Here is an 18,134-nt window from a genome sequence, read left to right on the forward strand (position 1 = left end):
GGGTGGCAGGTAATATTTTTAATGTATATTGAGTTAATAATTAACTGTTGTAGTGGTCCTCTCTAAATTAGCCAGACAGTGGCACCTTGTGACAGACTATCACAGGCAACAGTGCTGACAATTATGTGCCAGCGTCGAGCACAGAAATCCACCAGCTCAAATTAAGCACTGGTTTGGGTAGCACTTGTGCCTTTGGAATGATTTTCAAATTGATCTGTTGACAGTTTATCGATTTTGTAATGGCAACACTTCAACACAATGGAATACTTTGCATCCTAGGCACACACCTAGTGGGTAAGAAGAGCTTGCTCGTAGATTTCCATCCATTAATTGTTTGGACTCTTTGTATACCAGCACTCAGTTGTAATATTCCTTTTGAGCTGAGTTTTGAGCTGTATAATGTTCTTGTGCTGTTATATCAGTAGTGAGATGCTCACATGCCCTTACCAACGCCTGCTTGCCTTTGACCCAGGTCTCTTCTTCATCCCCGGCGCTCCTGGACTCGAGGTGTCGGTGGGGAAGACCAACATAGTGACAGCCAAGAATGGCACAGATGTACTCCTGCCCTGTATCTTTGCTACCTGCATTGGGTTTGAAAATGTCGAATTCTGGTGGACGTACAACAGCACCGACACCTACAATGTGGTGAGAAAATATCCCAGCATGAAAACACTAAACATACTCTCTATGGGGGCATACCACTCCCCCCTGGTAGAGTTTTAACTTTGTGTGAATTGTTTACATTTACTTGGATAAATTATTGTGCACTTTCTGTGCAGTTACCGTAATACAATTGGCCAAGGGGTACTACTTTTTGTGTGTAAGTGCCCATTGTGCAAGATTACAATGCCGTCTCTCTCAGATAAGTAAGCCCTTAGACCTCGTACCCTGTGCTATATTCTGTGGTGGGAGGAAACATGTGAATGACGCACTACCAGTGTAATGAAAGAAGAGAGCAGGCTGAAAGCCCCAAGAAGTAAATATATTTTGTGTATAATCTCATTACAATCAGAAGGCCTTAGCTGACACCAGACCTAAAAGTAACAATTAGCCGGGCGCAGAGACAGAATATCGAGTAAAAAATATCGAGTTGCACAAATATCGAGTCATTAAAATTGTGGTTCAGGAAAATCGACAGCAAGTATATCGTGGTCAAGAATATCAACTTAAGATAAGTAATATCGATTTTATTACTATCCAAGTGTTTAATATCATTTGCAAAAATATAGTCGTTAAAAATGTCATTTTTTATTAATGTTATGTATTTTAGTATATACATTTTATATGTATGTGATGTATTTTTTTGTATAAGAATTGTTTTTATTTTAAATATGTGTTACATTTTTAGTAGTTTTTTTTTTTCATTTTGCGTTTTTTAGTTTCGTAGTGGGTTGTGGGTTTATAGGAGAATAGGGTCAGAAGTAATTTATTTATATTAAATGTATTTATTATTTTTTATTTATTAATATTTGTTAAATTGAGATGTTATCAGTGAGCCCAGGGAGGGAGAAGAAATTTTCCTCCCGTGACCTGCATGAGACTGCGCAGCAAGCGAGCAGCAAGTACCGCCAGACCAGCCAGAGTCACAAGAGCCCCCCAGTACGGCAGGGAGTCACGTCTTGTTTCCCTGAGTGGAGAGAGCTGGGAGCTGGGGGTGAGCAGTTAGAGTCCTTCTTATCACTCGGTCTACAGTTTGAGGAATTTACCTGCAGCCTTACTGTTGCCCCGGCGTGAAGACCAGTGCTGCAACAAAAAGCCACAACAAAGATGAGGTCTGGGAAAGTAAGGAAGGCGGTATCGGTCCCAAAACGAAAAAGGCCCAGGCAACCGATATCGGCGATGGCCCCCCATCCAGCCAGTGAAACCCAACCAGCAGACGGAATTCCACCTGAAGGGTGCCGCAGCTCTTCCCAAAAGGCCACGACCAAGATCAAACCACACGAAGGAAAGCAGTCTGATCTTTTAAATTATTTTTTAACTACACCCAAAATTCCTCAACAGTCTCAGCCCCAGGAGGCAACCAGGAGCAGGAATCCACTCTGGGAGTGGAAATTAACTTCCCCTCTTCAACAAAACCCGAACGCCCACCCTTGGGAAGGCGAACACATCAAGTCAGCTCAAGTCAGGGAGGTATTCACCTTTGGCGCCACTCCAATTAAACCACTGCCCAGTCTTGGAAGTCATGGAAGCTGGGGTGGTGCCAACCCAGAACCATGTAACTTCAACAGCCAACAGAATATATTCTCGGGTGGGGCTTTGGGCCAGCAACCGGCCCATCTGCCGTCAGACACCCAGGGTGGTCTCCTGTCGCAAACCTCTCCGACGAGCCCATTGAAAACACAGACTGGTTCCACAACAAAAACCCAGAAACAATGTACTTTGGCAACCTCCCAAGGAGAAGAAGACTCTCCCTTCGCAACAGAAGATTTGCCGGACCCACACCGGAAGATAATCTGTGCTCAAATCCACGCCCAAAGCACCGCACTGAGCAATAGTTCTGCTCAAATCCCTCACCTAATTAGTATCCCTACCGCTCAATTGACGGAGCCAAGCCAATGCCCATCGCCCACAGTTCTGCATTCATTTGCTCCATACGAACTAACTATGCCCCCGTCTCAAAAGACCCCTACTAAAATCGATCCAAGTGACCAGCCCCTAGCAGATCTGTCCTATCTTTTTAAAGATACCCAAAACCCTGCAAATGACTCTCCTACCGTCTTAAACTCCAATCATGATGTTCAAACAATTTCCAGCATTTGGCCCCAACTTTTGCAGACATTTCAACAAACAGTCAACGCCCTACACTACCATTCGGACAAACTGGACGTACAGGTTGATCTCCTAAACACGCTAGCCGTATTCACGGCAGGGATAGATAATAAATTAGACCAACTGAACAATCTAATTATGGGTGCCCAAGCCTCGACAAAACTAATTCAGTCGGTATGCTGCTGCTCCCCAATAATCGATTCTCTATCATCGCTCCCTGACTTCCTGGCCAGTGTTCTACAGGAGGTAAGGAAGTTGAGGGGCAGCAGCACAGGCACCACACCGGGAGCTCCAACTCAAAAGTCATCATATTGGACCCAGGATTATGCCACTCCCCAGCCAGTTGCCAAAGAAGGCACTAAGCCAACCGAGGTCATAGACTCTCACCTAAACCAGGCAAGGGGCCAACCAACCCCAGGTCTCACACAACCTGGCCAGACAGAAGCTGAGCAGGGAAAGACGGGGTCGCCAAATAGAGGTACCACCAGTTCGGTTAACTCTCCGAAGGGCCCACTGGCCAGTCCCCAGTGTTTGACACTCACCACCCAGGACGATCAGTCAGGGTTTGAACCCCAGCTAAGCAAAAGAGAACGCAAGCGCCAACGTAAACAAAGAAATAAGGCCAAGGCACCAAGAACTGCTGCCAACCCGGGATACTACCCGCTTTTTTCAACGGCATCAAGCAAACAAGCACCGAGTGCGACAGACGCTCCACCTTTGCCAGGAAACCTTGCAGCGCCCAAGACAAAAGAGGACCTACCTGTTACTAACATCCATCCCATAATGGGGAGTCCCCAGGAAATAAGTTATCCCTCAACACGAGTAGCCAAAAAAGAGTCTGGCCCGGCTTCAATAAACAAGGACTCGACAAAAGACGAAAAAGGGATATCCAGAATCAAAGAAACCCAAGTGTCTCCAAAAACAGGGTACGTCACACCCCCTGTTCAGGGTGACGTTGCAATGACGGGTCAGAATCTGACTAAAACGTTTCACACTCAGAGACCAGATCATCCCACAAATCATCGCTGGTCGCCAAAGACCAAGACCAACTCGATAGCACAGGAGATCAAGCAAAATGAAGGATCGAGACCTAATAAAAACATAATGTGCCACCATCAAACTGAGACTGCCAATGCTACATCATACTCTTGCATCATACTAGCCCCAGAATATAAATCAAAGGGCCGCCATGACATCCTCAACAGAGCAAACATACTCAAACTGATAGAGGGGATCCCTGGATTCATGGGCTTAGTATCGGATGAAATCGAGGCTATCGAGTTCCTCCCACCAAGAGGAACACAACCATTGGAGGTAACTCTGGTGACATTCAAGGAGGCAAAGTGGGCCTCCACGTTTTTGAACAACAAACCAACCTTAAGGGAATGGGGTATTCGAGTCTACCCATACTCTTTGCCGGGCTACCCAATCACACTCCTCAACCAACTACCATCACCGAAAAAAACTAGGACAACAAGGCAGAACGGTCAAGAAAAAACCTACTCAATTCTAAAAAATGCCTTAGGGCCAGAAGAAGACTGCAACATCCAACCCAGAGATGTAGCCACCAAAGACATTGGCCAAAGATGGGACTGGCTCCCAGCAATTTTATCAAATAAAAGCCACGAATGACCAGCTAATCCTATGATCATGCCAATCGGCACAAAAATTCCAGCTCAGCCACCACAGTCAGGAGCAGCATCCAACTCACCATCAGAACAAATTACCCTACTATGCTCCTGGAACATAAGCGGCTTACACCAAAAAATTGGGGACCCAGACACGCAATCTTTCTTGGGGAACCACTCAGTAATAGCACTACAGGAAACCTGGGCCTTACAGGGGTGTCCAGTGCTCGGGTTCACTGAGACATGGAATCCAGCAACCAGGGACAGTCGCTTTGGCCACTCGAAAGGCGGGCTGGCAACTTATGTATCAAACTCTATAAAAGCCCGAATAACACGATGGCCCCTTAAGGAAGACTGGATCCTAGCGGTCAAGATCGATCCCTGGCGGAAACACCGTCCCCTCTTTCTCTTAAATGTGTACATTAACCCCAGTACACGCACAAAAAAGGTCCATCTGGCTCGTCTAACTGAGATTATGAACGATTTAGCCACGGACCAACCCAATTCAGACTGCATAGTTACTGGGGACTTTAACACCTACCTATTTCAGGGGAACGTAGCAGATAATGATGGCCCCCCTCTAATACAAATCATCGAGGCCACAAAGCAAACTAAACCGCTCATACAAACCCAAACTAATCTAGGCGACCTATGCGTGAGCCAATTTTATAGTGCAGGTTATCTTGTTATCAACGGCAGAACACCCGGGGACACTCCACCAAAGTGGACATGGACAAACGGCTCAAAGCAATCGCATCTGGATTACACAATCTGCACCGCACCCCTGTTAAATTGTATCATTGACTTTAGAATACACCCAAGAATTGAAAGTGATCACAGGCCCCAGGTCACAGTCTTCAACATAAACCCAGAGTATTACAAAAAGGCACCATCGACACTTCAGGGAACTTACACAGAAAACTTAAAGCGCCTAAAGTGGACTGAAGAAATCAGCTCGAATATTCTTCAGGCAAGCTCGGACATAATAAGACTGGGCCAGGAGCATGAGGCCAGTCCAACTGAACAATGGTCCATGTTATGCTCCCATCTGATTCATCTGTTCCCTGCAAGGCATCAAGCCCAAAGGGCAACCTCGACACATCAATTTACATTATCTCAGACAACGAAGTCACTAAAGAAAGCGAGAAATAAGGCCCTGCGGGCACTGGCCAAATTCCCAGGAAACAGTGATTGCATATCCAATTATCAAACCTCACAAAAATCACTCATGCGAGCGATTAAAAAGGACAAATGGGCACACGAAAACCAATTCTGGAGTAAACTGGTGTGGGAAAGTAAGCAAAAAAATTCGAGGAAATTCTGGGCGCTTATTAACCGCACCAGCTTAGGAACAGTGTGTACGGGGTCGGCTAATATCCCGGAATCAGACTGGGCAAATTTCCTGCTCGATCACTTTAAGTCTCCTGATTATCCAAGCCCTATTGGAAACACCACCGTAATTGAGACCAGCCAAGGGCATGGTCCTTCGTGGAGTATAACACATGAAAAGGTCTCGAATCTATTGTCAAAAGCAAGATCTGACGGGGCGCCAGGCCCAAACGGCCTGCCACAAACTTTTTTAAATCAGATATTACCCTCTGGTCAGGAACATTGGCCAATCTCTTCAATTACGCATTAAGAACAGCCACAATCCCAGAGTCATGGCGGGGAGCCATAATACACCCAATTTATAAATCTGGATCTCATGCACACCCGAGCAATTATAGACTCATTGCCCTCCTGGACATTGAAGCAAAACATTATGCAGGTCTCCTATTAGAGGACCTAAGGTTATGGGTAAAGGACAACAAGCTTTTGCCAATGAACCAGACAGGGTTTGTGGCACACTCAGGAACCCGTACTAACTTGCTAGCAATAACAACTGTAGTCGACAGGGCAGTTGCAACCTCAAGATTAGTTCATTGCTGCTTTGTCGACTTCAAAGCAGCATTCGATAGAGTCCCCAGGGAGGCCCTATGGGCCAAACTAAAGATGTGGGGGATTCCAGAGAAACTACTAGAGGGAATAATCCAGCTCCACACTAGGACGTGGGTGCGGGTGAAGCTGGGGACCGGCACACATCTCTCACGTAAAATAATGACAACTAGAGGAGTGAAGCAGGGATGTGTGCTGGCCCCTCTCCTTTTTAACTTATTTGTAGCAGATCTGTCAGCGGTCCTAGACGACACTAATAGTCACTCTCCGAAGGTGGGTGGCATGACTCTAAGCAATCTTTTATATGCCGACGACCTGGCTCTCTTTAGTTTAACCAGGGTAGGGTTACAAAGACTCCTCGATAAACTGTTTGATTATACGATCAGCAACCAACTCGAGGTTAACCTAAAGAAAACGCAAGTACTTACATTCGGTAAGAAACGACACACAGGGGGCGGCTGGTCATTCAATAATGTTAGTTTAGAAATTGGCCAGTCCTATAAATACCTAGGCGTCCACCTGGACTCAAAATGTAGCTACAAAAAACAGCGTAGAGAGATCGGAGTTAAAGCAGTGACCCTAATGGTGTCACTAGGCAAACTTGCAAAAGATCTTTCCGGTCCAACCTTAGCTCCCCTTTTGGAGGTAATGAGAGCAAAGGTTGGCCCCACTTTATCCTACGGTGTTGAGATTTTCAGTGGTAAAATGAACACAACCCTGAACCAACAGACCACTAAAGTTTACAAAGGGGTGCTCCGGTTGCCAAAGACCGCCTCTGCAGCGCAGATCAGGTTGGAGATGGGGCTAATAAACTATGAGGCCTCAGCCACTGGGGCTTACCTTAACCTGTGTCACAAGTTAAGACAAGCTGAGCCAGGTACTTTAGAATCCTTAGTCTGGCAAGAAATCAGCCAGATAAATCCGGGGGGTTTGTACGGACGACTTTTTACAGATGCCATTAACCAAATGTCAGCAAGCGATTTGTGGGCCCTAAACCCAGGCCAGATAGCATTTAAAAAAGCTATAAAAAAATGTGTGAGAATGATTTCTTGTCTCACCGACAAAGCACTTTTTCTGAAACGTAGCCATGCCTGGGTCACTATAAATTCCTACAGACACCCAGTCCCAGCCTGCTATCTGGCCAGCACATATCCATTATACCTGAAACGCGGCTTTATTGCCATCAGACTGGGTGACTGGCGTTTCTTGCAGGACTTACCATCATGGCGACGTACATCGGAAGATCTCTCTTGTAGAGGGTGTGGGGAAACGGCGGAAACCATGTTGCATGTAAGTTGCCATTGCCCAGCCCTTAACACAGAACGCAGGTCCGGATTAAAATTAGAATGGAATAGGCTGGGGGTTCGGTCCTGCAGGCAAGCCATCATGGCAGCTCTGAACCCGGAAAACACAGTGCTAAACATAAAATTTATAAAATGTATCCAGCGAGCATATCACATCTTCAACTTAAGGAGACCATGCTAAAGTGCTCAAACTTTCTTTTCTCACCGAAAACAGTATTAACTGGCATCATTCTCAGCAACGTTAGACATAATTTGGTTATATCCAATGCAATCTGGCGCCTTGTTTCAATTTTTGTGATTTTAATATACACTATGAGATAAAATCCCTGTTTTAATAATGTTTGTTAATGGATCGTGCCTTTATATCTACACTTGTGTTGTTACTCCTAGAAGTTTTTATTCTAATATTCGGTCAGGCTGTGAATCTGTAAATTCTTTTAAAGATATGTTTTATATCTAAATAAAGATTATTATTATTAAGAGATGTTATAGTGTTAAAAGTAATTTACTATTATTTAATTATTAATTGGTTGTTAATTTTTGTAAATTAATTAATTGGTCATTAGTTATGGTAATTGAGTAATTAATTTTATGCATGTGTTGCGGTGTGTATTCTGATTCATGCCATTTAGTCGGGGCGATGGACACACTAAGTCTGACGCAGAGGGTAATGGGCCCTACGCATCGAGCTGGTCATACGATAGATTTAATATTCACTAATTCTCCCAAATTGGTCACTGAACCACCTCTTCCTATATAATGGACAGACCACTATCTTTTAAAAGTTAGTATGCTCACATACTCTCAGAGGAATTCTGGGCAGAACAGAAGAGTTCTGATTCGGCCTTGGCGTAAACTAGACTCCTTCTTAGCTCATTTTAAACCGTGGAAGATATGTCAGTCTGATACGGAGGAACAGGCCATAGCTATTTTAGAAACATCTACTGTATGTGCATTGGACAAAGTTGCCCCTATGACCAATGTCAATGTAAAAAACAAAGCTTCACCATGGTTTACAACCGCTTTAAAAATCGAGAAACAAATTAGTAGAACAGCTGAACGTCAATGGAGGAAATCCAAAACTGACGAAGATCGCAGGAACTACAGACAGTCCTATCTTAATTATATGAAAAACATTAAATTGGCCAAAAAGACCTATTTTACTCAGCAAATAAACAACGCTGCACACTCTAGTAAGGAACTCTATAAAATATTGAAAGAGTTCACATCCCCTTTGGTCGAGCAATCTCTATTTGCCCCCACTCAAGAGTCAGTAGATTCTATATCTTCCTTTTTTGATAATAAAATGAAAACTATTTACTCATCTTTTCCTCATCATGATTTTGGTCAATTTCAGTAAAGTAGGAACATGCCTATGACACCCCCATTGGCGGAAATAAATGATGCCCCACAGTTAATGGAATTTGAACCCATAACTATCACTGAAGTACTAGAAGGCTTTAGTAAGATCAAATCAGGTTCCCCAGCAGACCCTTTTTCACCCCACTCCTGCACTAAGAGTATGCCTTTATTTGCTAATATTTTAACTGAAAATTTTAACATGTCACTAGATCAAGCCAAAGTTCCGATTAGGTGGAAACAGGCTCAAGTTGAGCCGATTCTTAAAAAACCTTCAGCCGACCCCACCTTACCAGTCCACTATCGTCACATCTCCTTGCTACCCTATTTTGGGAAGGTACTGGAGCATCTAGCCAACAAACGGCTCACTGCCTACCTAGAGAACCACGTTCTCCTGGACTCCTCGCAATCTGGCTTCTGGGCTGCCCATGGTACTGAGACTGCAGTCATTGAGATTATTGACAACATCAGGCTCACATTGGACAGGGGGGATCAGCAATTTTGGTTCTCATTGACTTGTCTGCAGCCTTCGATACCATCTCCCACAGTATTTTGATACATCGACTGTGGGAGGTGGGTGTTAGAGGGAAGGCCTGGGACTGGTTTGAGATTTATCTGACGGACCGTTTTACCACCGTTCTTGTAGACTCGTTAGTCTAATTTAGTCGTTCAGTCACTGTTGGGGTCCCACAGGCCTCTATTGTCAGCCCCAAGCTGTTTAATTTGTATCTAACACCTCTAGCCGGTATCATCAGATCGTACGGTTTTGAAACCGTGTCTTATGCCGACGATACCCAACTGCTTGTCACTTGTGGTTCTGATTACGTCGGCACACGTTCTCGTTTCAAGAGTTGTATGGTCCATATTAACAACTGGATGAGAAGAAATAAGTTACAACTTAATGGCAGCAAAACTGATATTATTTTATTTGGTAAAGCAGAGGAATTTTGGGCACAAGTCTGGTGGCCTTCGGAATTAGGTCTATGTCCTTCTCCTAAGTCTGCAGTACGCAACCTTGGAATTACCATTAACAGTTCTCTGTCCATGAAAACTCATGTTAACCAGGTTTTAGGTGTCTGCTATGGGATTATGCGCAACCTCTGAAAAATCTTTTAATGGCTACCCATTGAAGCAAGGAAACCTTTGGTGCAGGGTCTAGTCATCAGTCGTCTTGATTACGGTAATGCCCTGTTACCAGCTCTTAATGAAGATCTGCTTTCCAAGCTTCAGACCCTTCAGAATACTGTGGCCAGACTTGTTCTTAATCTTCCTCCTAGATCCCCTTCTGTTCCAAATCTCAAAACTCTTCACTGGCTTCCAGTGCGACAAAGAAGCCATTTTAAAATCTTAAGTCTCACACACAAGATAATGTACGACACCGGCCCTAATTACCTAGCAAAAAAACGTCAATGGTACATATTAAGAAGATCGCTAAGGTCTGGTACTAAATCATACCTTGTTTAGCCTCGCGTTCGTATGTTCCGTAATGGTAGCCGTTCGTTTTCCTACCTTGCCTCCATTCTATGGAATAAATTGCCATCACACCTCTTATCCATAGTGGACCACAAATGCTTTCGTAAAAAGCTTAAAACCTGGCTTTTCCCTAAGTAATCATTCTGTCAGGTTTTGGGTGTGCTGTCTGTTGTTGCTGTTTTTTTGCTACAAGCGCCTTGAGACCTTCCAGCGAAAAGTGCGCTTTATAAGAATATCTGACTTGACATGACATAGGAGTAAAGGGTGGGAAGTAATTTGTATTCATTTAGTTAATATATAGGGCCCAATTCTGATCTCACTAGGAAGGCCTCCCAATCGGATTTAGCTTTACCGGATCCCAGTCATAGCCTTTGTTTCTGACCGAATCATACACAGGTCCGTACAACCAAGTTTGAAGCTAAGATTGTGTATGCATCAACCGAATCATTTCCGAGCCGGATCCTGTCCATACGACTCGTTTGCCGCTGAATCGTGCAGCACAGTGTAGCCGATTTCCGACTGAGCGAGTACGAGGAACATTTCGGACAGCCAAATCGACTCACTCTCAGTGAGACGAAACGGCTGTCGGAATTATACTTCGGGGGGCCGTAGTGGGCTGCGCTTCACCCTGGGCCCTCCGAATCTATCACGAGGGGGTGCCCATGGTTCCCCCATGGTACCCGCCACAGGGTGTGCGCTTTTCCCCACCCACCCCTTTTTGCTATGGGACTGTGTACGCATCTGTACAGAGGCTCACATAGAGTTCAATGAGAGTCTGAGCGAACCTTGTCTGTGGGCATACGGATGCATTGTACTAGCTCGTTCGGACTCCCAGAGCACGTTTCACTCAGAAAACCCTCCGGATCCGAGCCGTATGAAGAGCTTTCCTGGCGAGATCGTAATTGGGCCCACAGTTGATAATTAAGGATAATTATTTGATATTTATTTTGGTTAAATGTTTATTTTTTTGTGTGTTGTTTTTACTTTTAAAGGGGTAAATTGTGGGTATTAAATACATTTTAATTACTTTATTATTAGTTGTTAATAGTAATAGTTTCTAATTTGAAAATACGGTTTAATTGTGTTTTATTATTTTATAGTTTAATTTAGGTGTGTGTTTTGGATGTTATAGTGTTAAAGTGTGTGTAGTCAATTAATGTTTATTAGTATTTTTAATTCATAATATTTTTATTGATATTAATTATGTTAATTATGGAAGTAAATTGAATTATAAACATTGAAGTGTTTTGTTATTGGTGTGGTGTTAAAGGGTAGGAAATAAAATGAATATATTAATATATTAATTTAATTTTGTTCTAAATATTTTCTAGTTTAAAATAATTATTTTTTATACATTTTGTTATTATTTTATTTGATATATTATTTGTAGGTTTTTGTTATATGTAATTAATATTATAATATGTTTTCTTTTTATATATTTGATATATTTGATATTTCTTTTTTAAATATTTTTTTTGTTTTAACTGTTTGAGTGTGAATAGTAATTTTAGTCCCTCCGCTATCCAACACGTTCCCTAATGTTGCACTCACCGGAGTGGGAATAGTAATTTTTACCCCTCCGCTATCCAGCTTTTTCCCTGTTGTCACACTCACTGGAGTTGGAATAGTCATTTTTACCCCTCTGCTACTCAAAACTTTCCTACTGTTGTGTTAACTGGCGTGGGAATAGTAGTTTTACCGCTCCGCTATACAACACTTTCCCTACTGTTGCATTCACAGGAGTGGGAACACAAATGTTTACCCCCCGCTTTCCAATACTTATCCTACTGTTGCATTCAGTGGAGTGGGAATAGTAATTTTTACCACTCCGCTATCCAACACTTTCCTTACTGTTGCATTCACCTAAGTGAGAATAAAACTTTTTACCCCTTCCCTATCCAACACTTATCCTATTGTTGCATTCAGTGGAGTGGGAATAGTAATTGTACCCCTCTGCTATCCAACACTTTCTCTAATTTTGCTCTCACTGGAGTGGGAATTTTAAATGGTACCCCTTTGCTATCCAACACTATCACTATTGTTGCACTCACTGGAGTTGGAATAGTGATTTTTACTCCTCCGCTATCCAACACTTTCCCTACTGTTGCACTCACTGGAGTGGAAATAGCAATGTTTACCCCTCCGCCTTCCAGCACTTTCCCTACTGTTGCACTCACTGGAGTGGGAATCGTAATTTTTACCCCTCTGCTATTCAGCACTTTCCCTACTGGAACAGTCTTTGGAGTGGGATTAGTAACATTTACCTCTCCACTATCCGACACTTTCTTTACTGTTGCACTCTTTGGAGTGGGACTAGTAATATTTTCCCCTCTGCTATCCAACACTTTCCCTACTGTTGCTCTCACTGGAGTGGGAACAGTATTTTTTTCCCCTCCGCTATCCAACACTTTCCCTACTGTTGTACACACTGGATTTGGAATCCAACACTTACCCTACTTTTGCATTCACTGGAATGGGAATAGTTATTTTTACCCCTTTGCTATCCAACACTTTCCCTTCTGTTGGACTGATTGTATTGTGAAATGTAAGTTTAAATATTTTTTAATGCTTTCATGTTTTAATTTATTATACATTTTAGTTTTTTTATATTTTAAATCAATGATGTATATTGTTATTTTTTATATTGTTTTAACTTTTTAACAAAAATTAAAAATAATAGTTTATTAATTGTTGTAAAGTAAATATATATGTATAAATTATTAATTTTATGTGTGTCTTTTTTTATTATGTATATTTGTTATATTTTATTAAAAATGTATATTAAATGTATTTTATTTTGTTAAAATTATATCTAATATTGAGTGTAGTTAATATGTATATATATATATATATAATTTTATATTTATATAAAAGCCAATATTATACACACCTTTATTATTTACATTGATACTTTTTTGGTCGATATTTTGGTACTTACCTGTTTAAGTATCGATATGTTGATATGTTGGTTGTCTATATTTTTTACTCAATATTTTTTACATCAACATTTTTTACATCAAAGTTGTGTCAGTGAACCAATTAGCCGGGTAGCAACTCTTCTTCACTGCTGGGAAGCCTGTCCATGAAAAACGCTTTTAAAATGATAGAGGCAAAGGTTTACCAGCAACTCTATGCTATAGTTCTGAGCATGTGCATTCCCCCTCAACCACCGCCCCCCAAAAATACACCCAGAGACTGTATTCAGTGTATGGAGTGAGTGCACTCAGTGAGTAGAAAGGCTGTGTTCAATGGCTAGAAAGGCATGTGTCTAGAAAGCTTTGTAGAGGGGGCAAACTATGGGCCATATTTATGATCCAATCTGTATTGCTCTTACACCACGCAACATGGTGCAAGAGCGATGCAAACCTTAAATCAGATTTTTTTAAGCTATGCAAAGTAACTTTGCTTGGCTTTGAGTGGCTCCAAAAATCTGGAGTAATGTAGCGCAAATCGCTGCATTGCATTGCTCTGCCCTGGGTCCATGGACATTGCGTGGCTATTCCCACGCAACTCCCATGGGTTTTTCACACGTTCCCAGATTTACAAGACCTTGTAAACCTAGGAATGAACCAAAAAGATACTCCTCCCCAGGTGAGGCATAATCAGCAGAAATATATTTATTGGGTGCTGCATTCTGCTCTCCTCTTTATTTTAAGTTTTGTAGCGCTCAAATACCCACGCGTGTCCTGGCTCTGAAAGGAACCAACAGAGCAGCATTATAACAGAGATTCACTGAGTTAACAAGCAATTTTCAGGTGTTTTCTGGAGACTGACATTTTAATCTGGCTACGTAAATGCTGGGGAATGGAATTAGACCTAGCAGCTACTTGACTAGCACAAATTTCCCACCCGGACTGGTATTCTAGAAGTTGGATATTTTGAAGCTGAAAAACTGAAGATGGCCGCAGAATTCATGAAGGAGAATGCCATGAAAATAACCGAGAGATGAATGCAAGGCAAAGATTATATAGGGAACTCCAAAGAAATACTGGATTCATTGCAGCGAACATAAATAATTAGAAATGTGAGCGGAATGAGGAAGGTTGAGTAATAGTCGAGCCGCACAGTTCTGCACCAACTGAAGTTGTTGAAGTGGATTATCAGGCAGGCCTGTATACAAAGCACCGCCCTAGTCTCACCTAGAACCCACCAATGCTTCGATAATCGAACAGTGAGCTGATGAAGGGATGTAAGGAAGCATGTAAACAGAGAATATTCACTAGACTAAAGAAGGCTCACATGACTTTATCTATACGCGGTGAAGGTGACAGAAGAATCCTAACCCCTCCCAGACGAGCGGGTGGTCCTTGTCCCTCCCGGCTGACCTGCTCCTCCCATACTTTATTGAATACACTGATACCACTTATGGCTCAAATCGGCCGCTATTTATTATATCTTAAACAACCCATAGTTTATCATAAACACATTACTTGGTCATTGTAAACCATGGAGAATAATTGGACAGCATTTACATAGTTATTGTCTCCGCTGTTACTTTGCCAGCACGACTTGTCCCAGCTCTGCGCAATGGCCCCTTAATCGGTGTCTAGTGTTTGCGGTTTCTAGGCTTTCCTTGCTACCACGATATGTGTGGGTGGCCGTCAGGTCCAGCCTGAATTGCAAGTGCTGTGTCCGCCAGAACCTGACGCTTGCTGACCAATCACCTGCTCCCAGTGACCCTGCCATGAGGGATCCCAAGCACACTGACCATCACCTGTTACCAGTGCCCCTGAGGCGAGGCATCCAGAAGGACACTGTTTGAGCCACTCTTTCTACTGGTCTACTGATCTTTTGTGATTGTCTTGGCGTGCCGTCTCCGCTGCCCCGTCTCCCAATACCATTGCGGCTGCAACGCCTGCATTCCGGTGGAGGTGAGTGGGCTTTCACGTGAAGAGGTCAATGGTGCAGGGGTCCCCGTGCCCTTGCTTATGACCTCTCCCTTCTCCATGCCCCTGCTACTGCACTGGGCGATTCATTGCACGCCACCCAATCACTGGCATGCTTTTTCACTGGCCTTTCCTCCCGCTCCTGCTGACGCCCGCCTTCAGTAGGCGTTCATCGTGGGCCTTTATGTGGTTCATCTTTGCCTTCCTGGCCCGCAACCAGGTTCTTTTCAGATCGAGTAGAATAAAGTCTGTACCCTAATCATCCACTAACGTTTCTGCCACGTCTCCCACTCCTCCTTCTTGCCTGTGTGAATTTTAAATGTTCCTGTTTTCATTCCAACTTGATTCTTATGCCATGTCCCATATTTTTGGATGATGTAGCATTGTCCATTATCTGGGTCTGTTGACACTGTTCTAACCTTTGTGCGTAGATGGTTTTCTTCTCTCTTGAGTTGTCTCGTCATTGTCACAGCTTCCTCATGTTGTGCCCTTCTCACACCTCAGCTCTACCGTGGGACCATCAAGAACAAGCAGTCGAACCCACAGATGAAGGAGCACCCGGACTCTCAGATCGAACTGGCCGCCAGCAACACCGTAAAGGACTACAACATCTCCATCATCGTGAAGAACGTGGAGTTTGAGAACGAGGGCAAATACACCTGCTTCGTCATCAACCCCAAGGAGAAGTACGCCCGCCATAATGCGACCGTCAACCTGAAGGTGGTGGACAAATGTGAGCTTGGGTACCTTTGCGTTCTCTCCTGTGCGCCTTAACCATTCTGTTCATCTTTACCTTCTCTGGCTGCAACTTAAATATCCCTCTGTGCATTTTAAATATGTGCATCTCAACGATCAATGCAATTTCACCCCCCTTGATCCACCTTAATTCTCTCTCTCCTTCCCTCTCTCTTTTTCCACCTCTCTGTGCATCTCAAGTAAACCTCTCTCTGTGCCCCTTAAATCTTTCCAAGTCTCCCTTGAACCTTTCTCTGTGCACTTCTAACATCTCTTTGTGCGCCTAACCCTCTATGCATTGTAATCCTCGATCTATGCAAAGTGTGTGCCTTATAATCAATCCTCTGTCTGTGTGCTGTACCCTTCCCTCAGTGCATCTTAACCCTCACTGCTCTGTGCACCACAAACCTCTCTCCATGCCGCTTCAACTTTGCTGTGCACAATAAACATCTCTCTCACTCTCTGCGCACCATAAACATCTCACTGTACCCCATTTTCTTCACACTTTAACCATCTGTGGACCTAAGCCTATGTAGAGGCCCCTTACATTTCTCTCTGTGCCATTAAACATCTCTTTGTATGCCATTGCCCTATTTCTGTACACTGGGGCACAGCTTGGTTAGTAAGATTGGGGAGTGTGACCTTCAGATTTCCCAACAATCACACTGTCATATAATGTTAAATGCATAATAAGACAAGCAGGGCACATGAGAGTGGCTTAGGGGGCAGTGGAAAGGGAGACCAATGTGGAGTGAGAGAAAACACTATACTCAGTAAAATAAACAACATTTTTTAAGACTTTAAAATCAGAGAGGGAGAGAGTCTGTGTGTGTTTTTGTCTGTGATTATGTAAAGATTTCTGGTGAAGTCTGGCAGACACCTCACCATACTCAACTAAAAGCACTTGTACTTAACTTTCTACCAGAAAATACATTTATTAGGAGGGTGTAACACCCGTAAACCGCACCCAAAGCTATACCCCTGTACACGCTAAACCTGCTTCCGTGCCCTTATTTCCTACACTGTCCTCCTTAAATTTCTCTTTGTGTACTTTAAACACGTCTCTGTGCACCATAAGTCTCAAGTTTTACTCTTCGCATCGTGACTCTCTGTGAACAAACACCTTCCCTCTGTTCTACATCCCTCCAGCACCCTTATGCAGTGCAACACATTGTCTACCCCAGGCACACCCTCAAAATGCTTATAATGCAATACCATACAATTAGAAGATACACCCCTGGTCACATCAATATCAGAAATATGTACATACACAGTATAAGAACACTTTTTAGCATTACCATTGGCTGTGGCCGCACGGGAAACCCAATGCCAAACGTAATGTTCTTTTGGCAAGAAATCAACGTATAAGGCAAACTATTTATCTCTACTGATGACAGATGATATCCAGAAAGAAGTGTCTAGAAATTTACAGCACTAACCTGCAGCAACTTTGGTGGAATACTCAAGTAAATATTCAAGTAAGCATGTGCCATGAACTGCATTTACCATAATACTAAGGGACGAACTGTGCTGGGAGGTGAAGCAGGGTGCACCCAACTCTTTCTGTTTGGAAAGGCTCCCTTGAGCCATTGAGCTGACGAGCCTGTGGAGATGCACCTGTGCGCCTGTGAGAGGTACTGAGACCTGAAAGCATTGTGGCAGCCTGCTCAGCAACCCCAGATTAAATTAGTTTTTATCTCTACTGATGACAGATGAGACCCAGAAACACGTGTCTAGAGAGTTACAGCACTAACCTGCACCAACTTTGGTGGAATACTTAAGTAAATATTAAAGTAAGCATGTGCCATGAACTGCATTTACCATAATGCTAAGGGGTGAACTATTCTAGGAGGTGAAGCAGTGTGCTCCCACCCCTTTCAAACTGCAGGCCAGTGTTGTGATTCACAGGTGGTTCATTCACTGTCACTCCCACACATGCACATTCACTCTGCACAAATATGTGGTGCAATCAATGTCACGCAAGTCCATACGGAACGCACTCGTACACATATGCACTCAGCACCCTAATTTGGTGCACTGATACC

At 43.3% G+C, this 18,134-nt stretch overlaps 1 protein-coding gene across 2 annotated transcripts in view; it reads left to right on the plus strand.

The window, feature by feature from the left end:
* Positions 1–18,134, plus strand: part of SCN4B (sodium voltage-gated channel beta subunit 4) — a 413,320-nt gene that overhangs the window by 209,613 nt on the left and 185,573 nt on the right. For both annotated transcript variants that reach the window (XM_086957010.1, XM_086957011.1), the window contains exons 2-3: positions 473–645; positions 15,859–16,087. In XM_086957010.1, coding sequence (XP_086813136.1) covers positions 473–645; positions 15,859–16,087 — 402 coding nt within the window. The remainder of the gene's footprint in view (positions 1–472; positions 646–15,858; positions 16,088–18,134) is intronic.

The sequence above is a fragment of the Lissotriton vulgaris genome, chromosome 2_1 (genome assembly GCF_964263255.1).
Source record: "Lissotriton vulgaris chromosome 2_1, aLisVul1.2, whole genome shotgun sequence".
Taxonomy (NCBI): Eukaryota; Metazoa; Chordata; class Amphibia; order Caudata; family Salamandridae; genus Lissotriton; species Lissotriton vulgaris.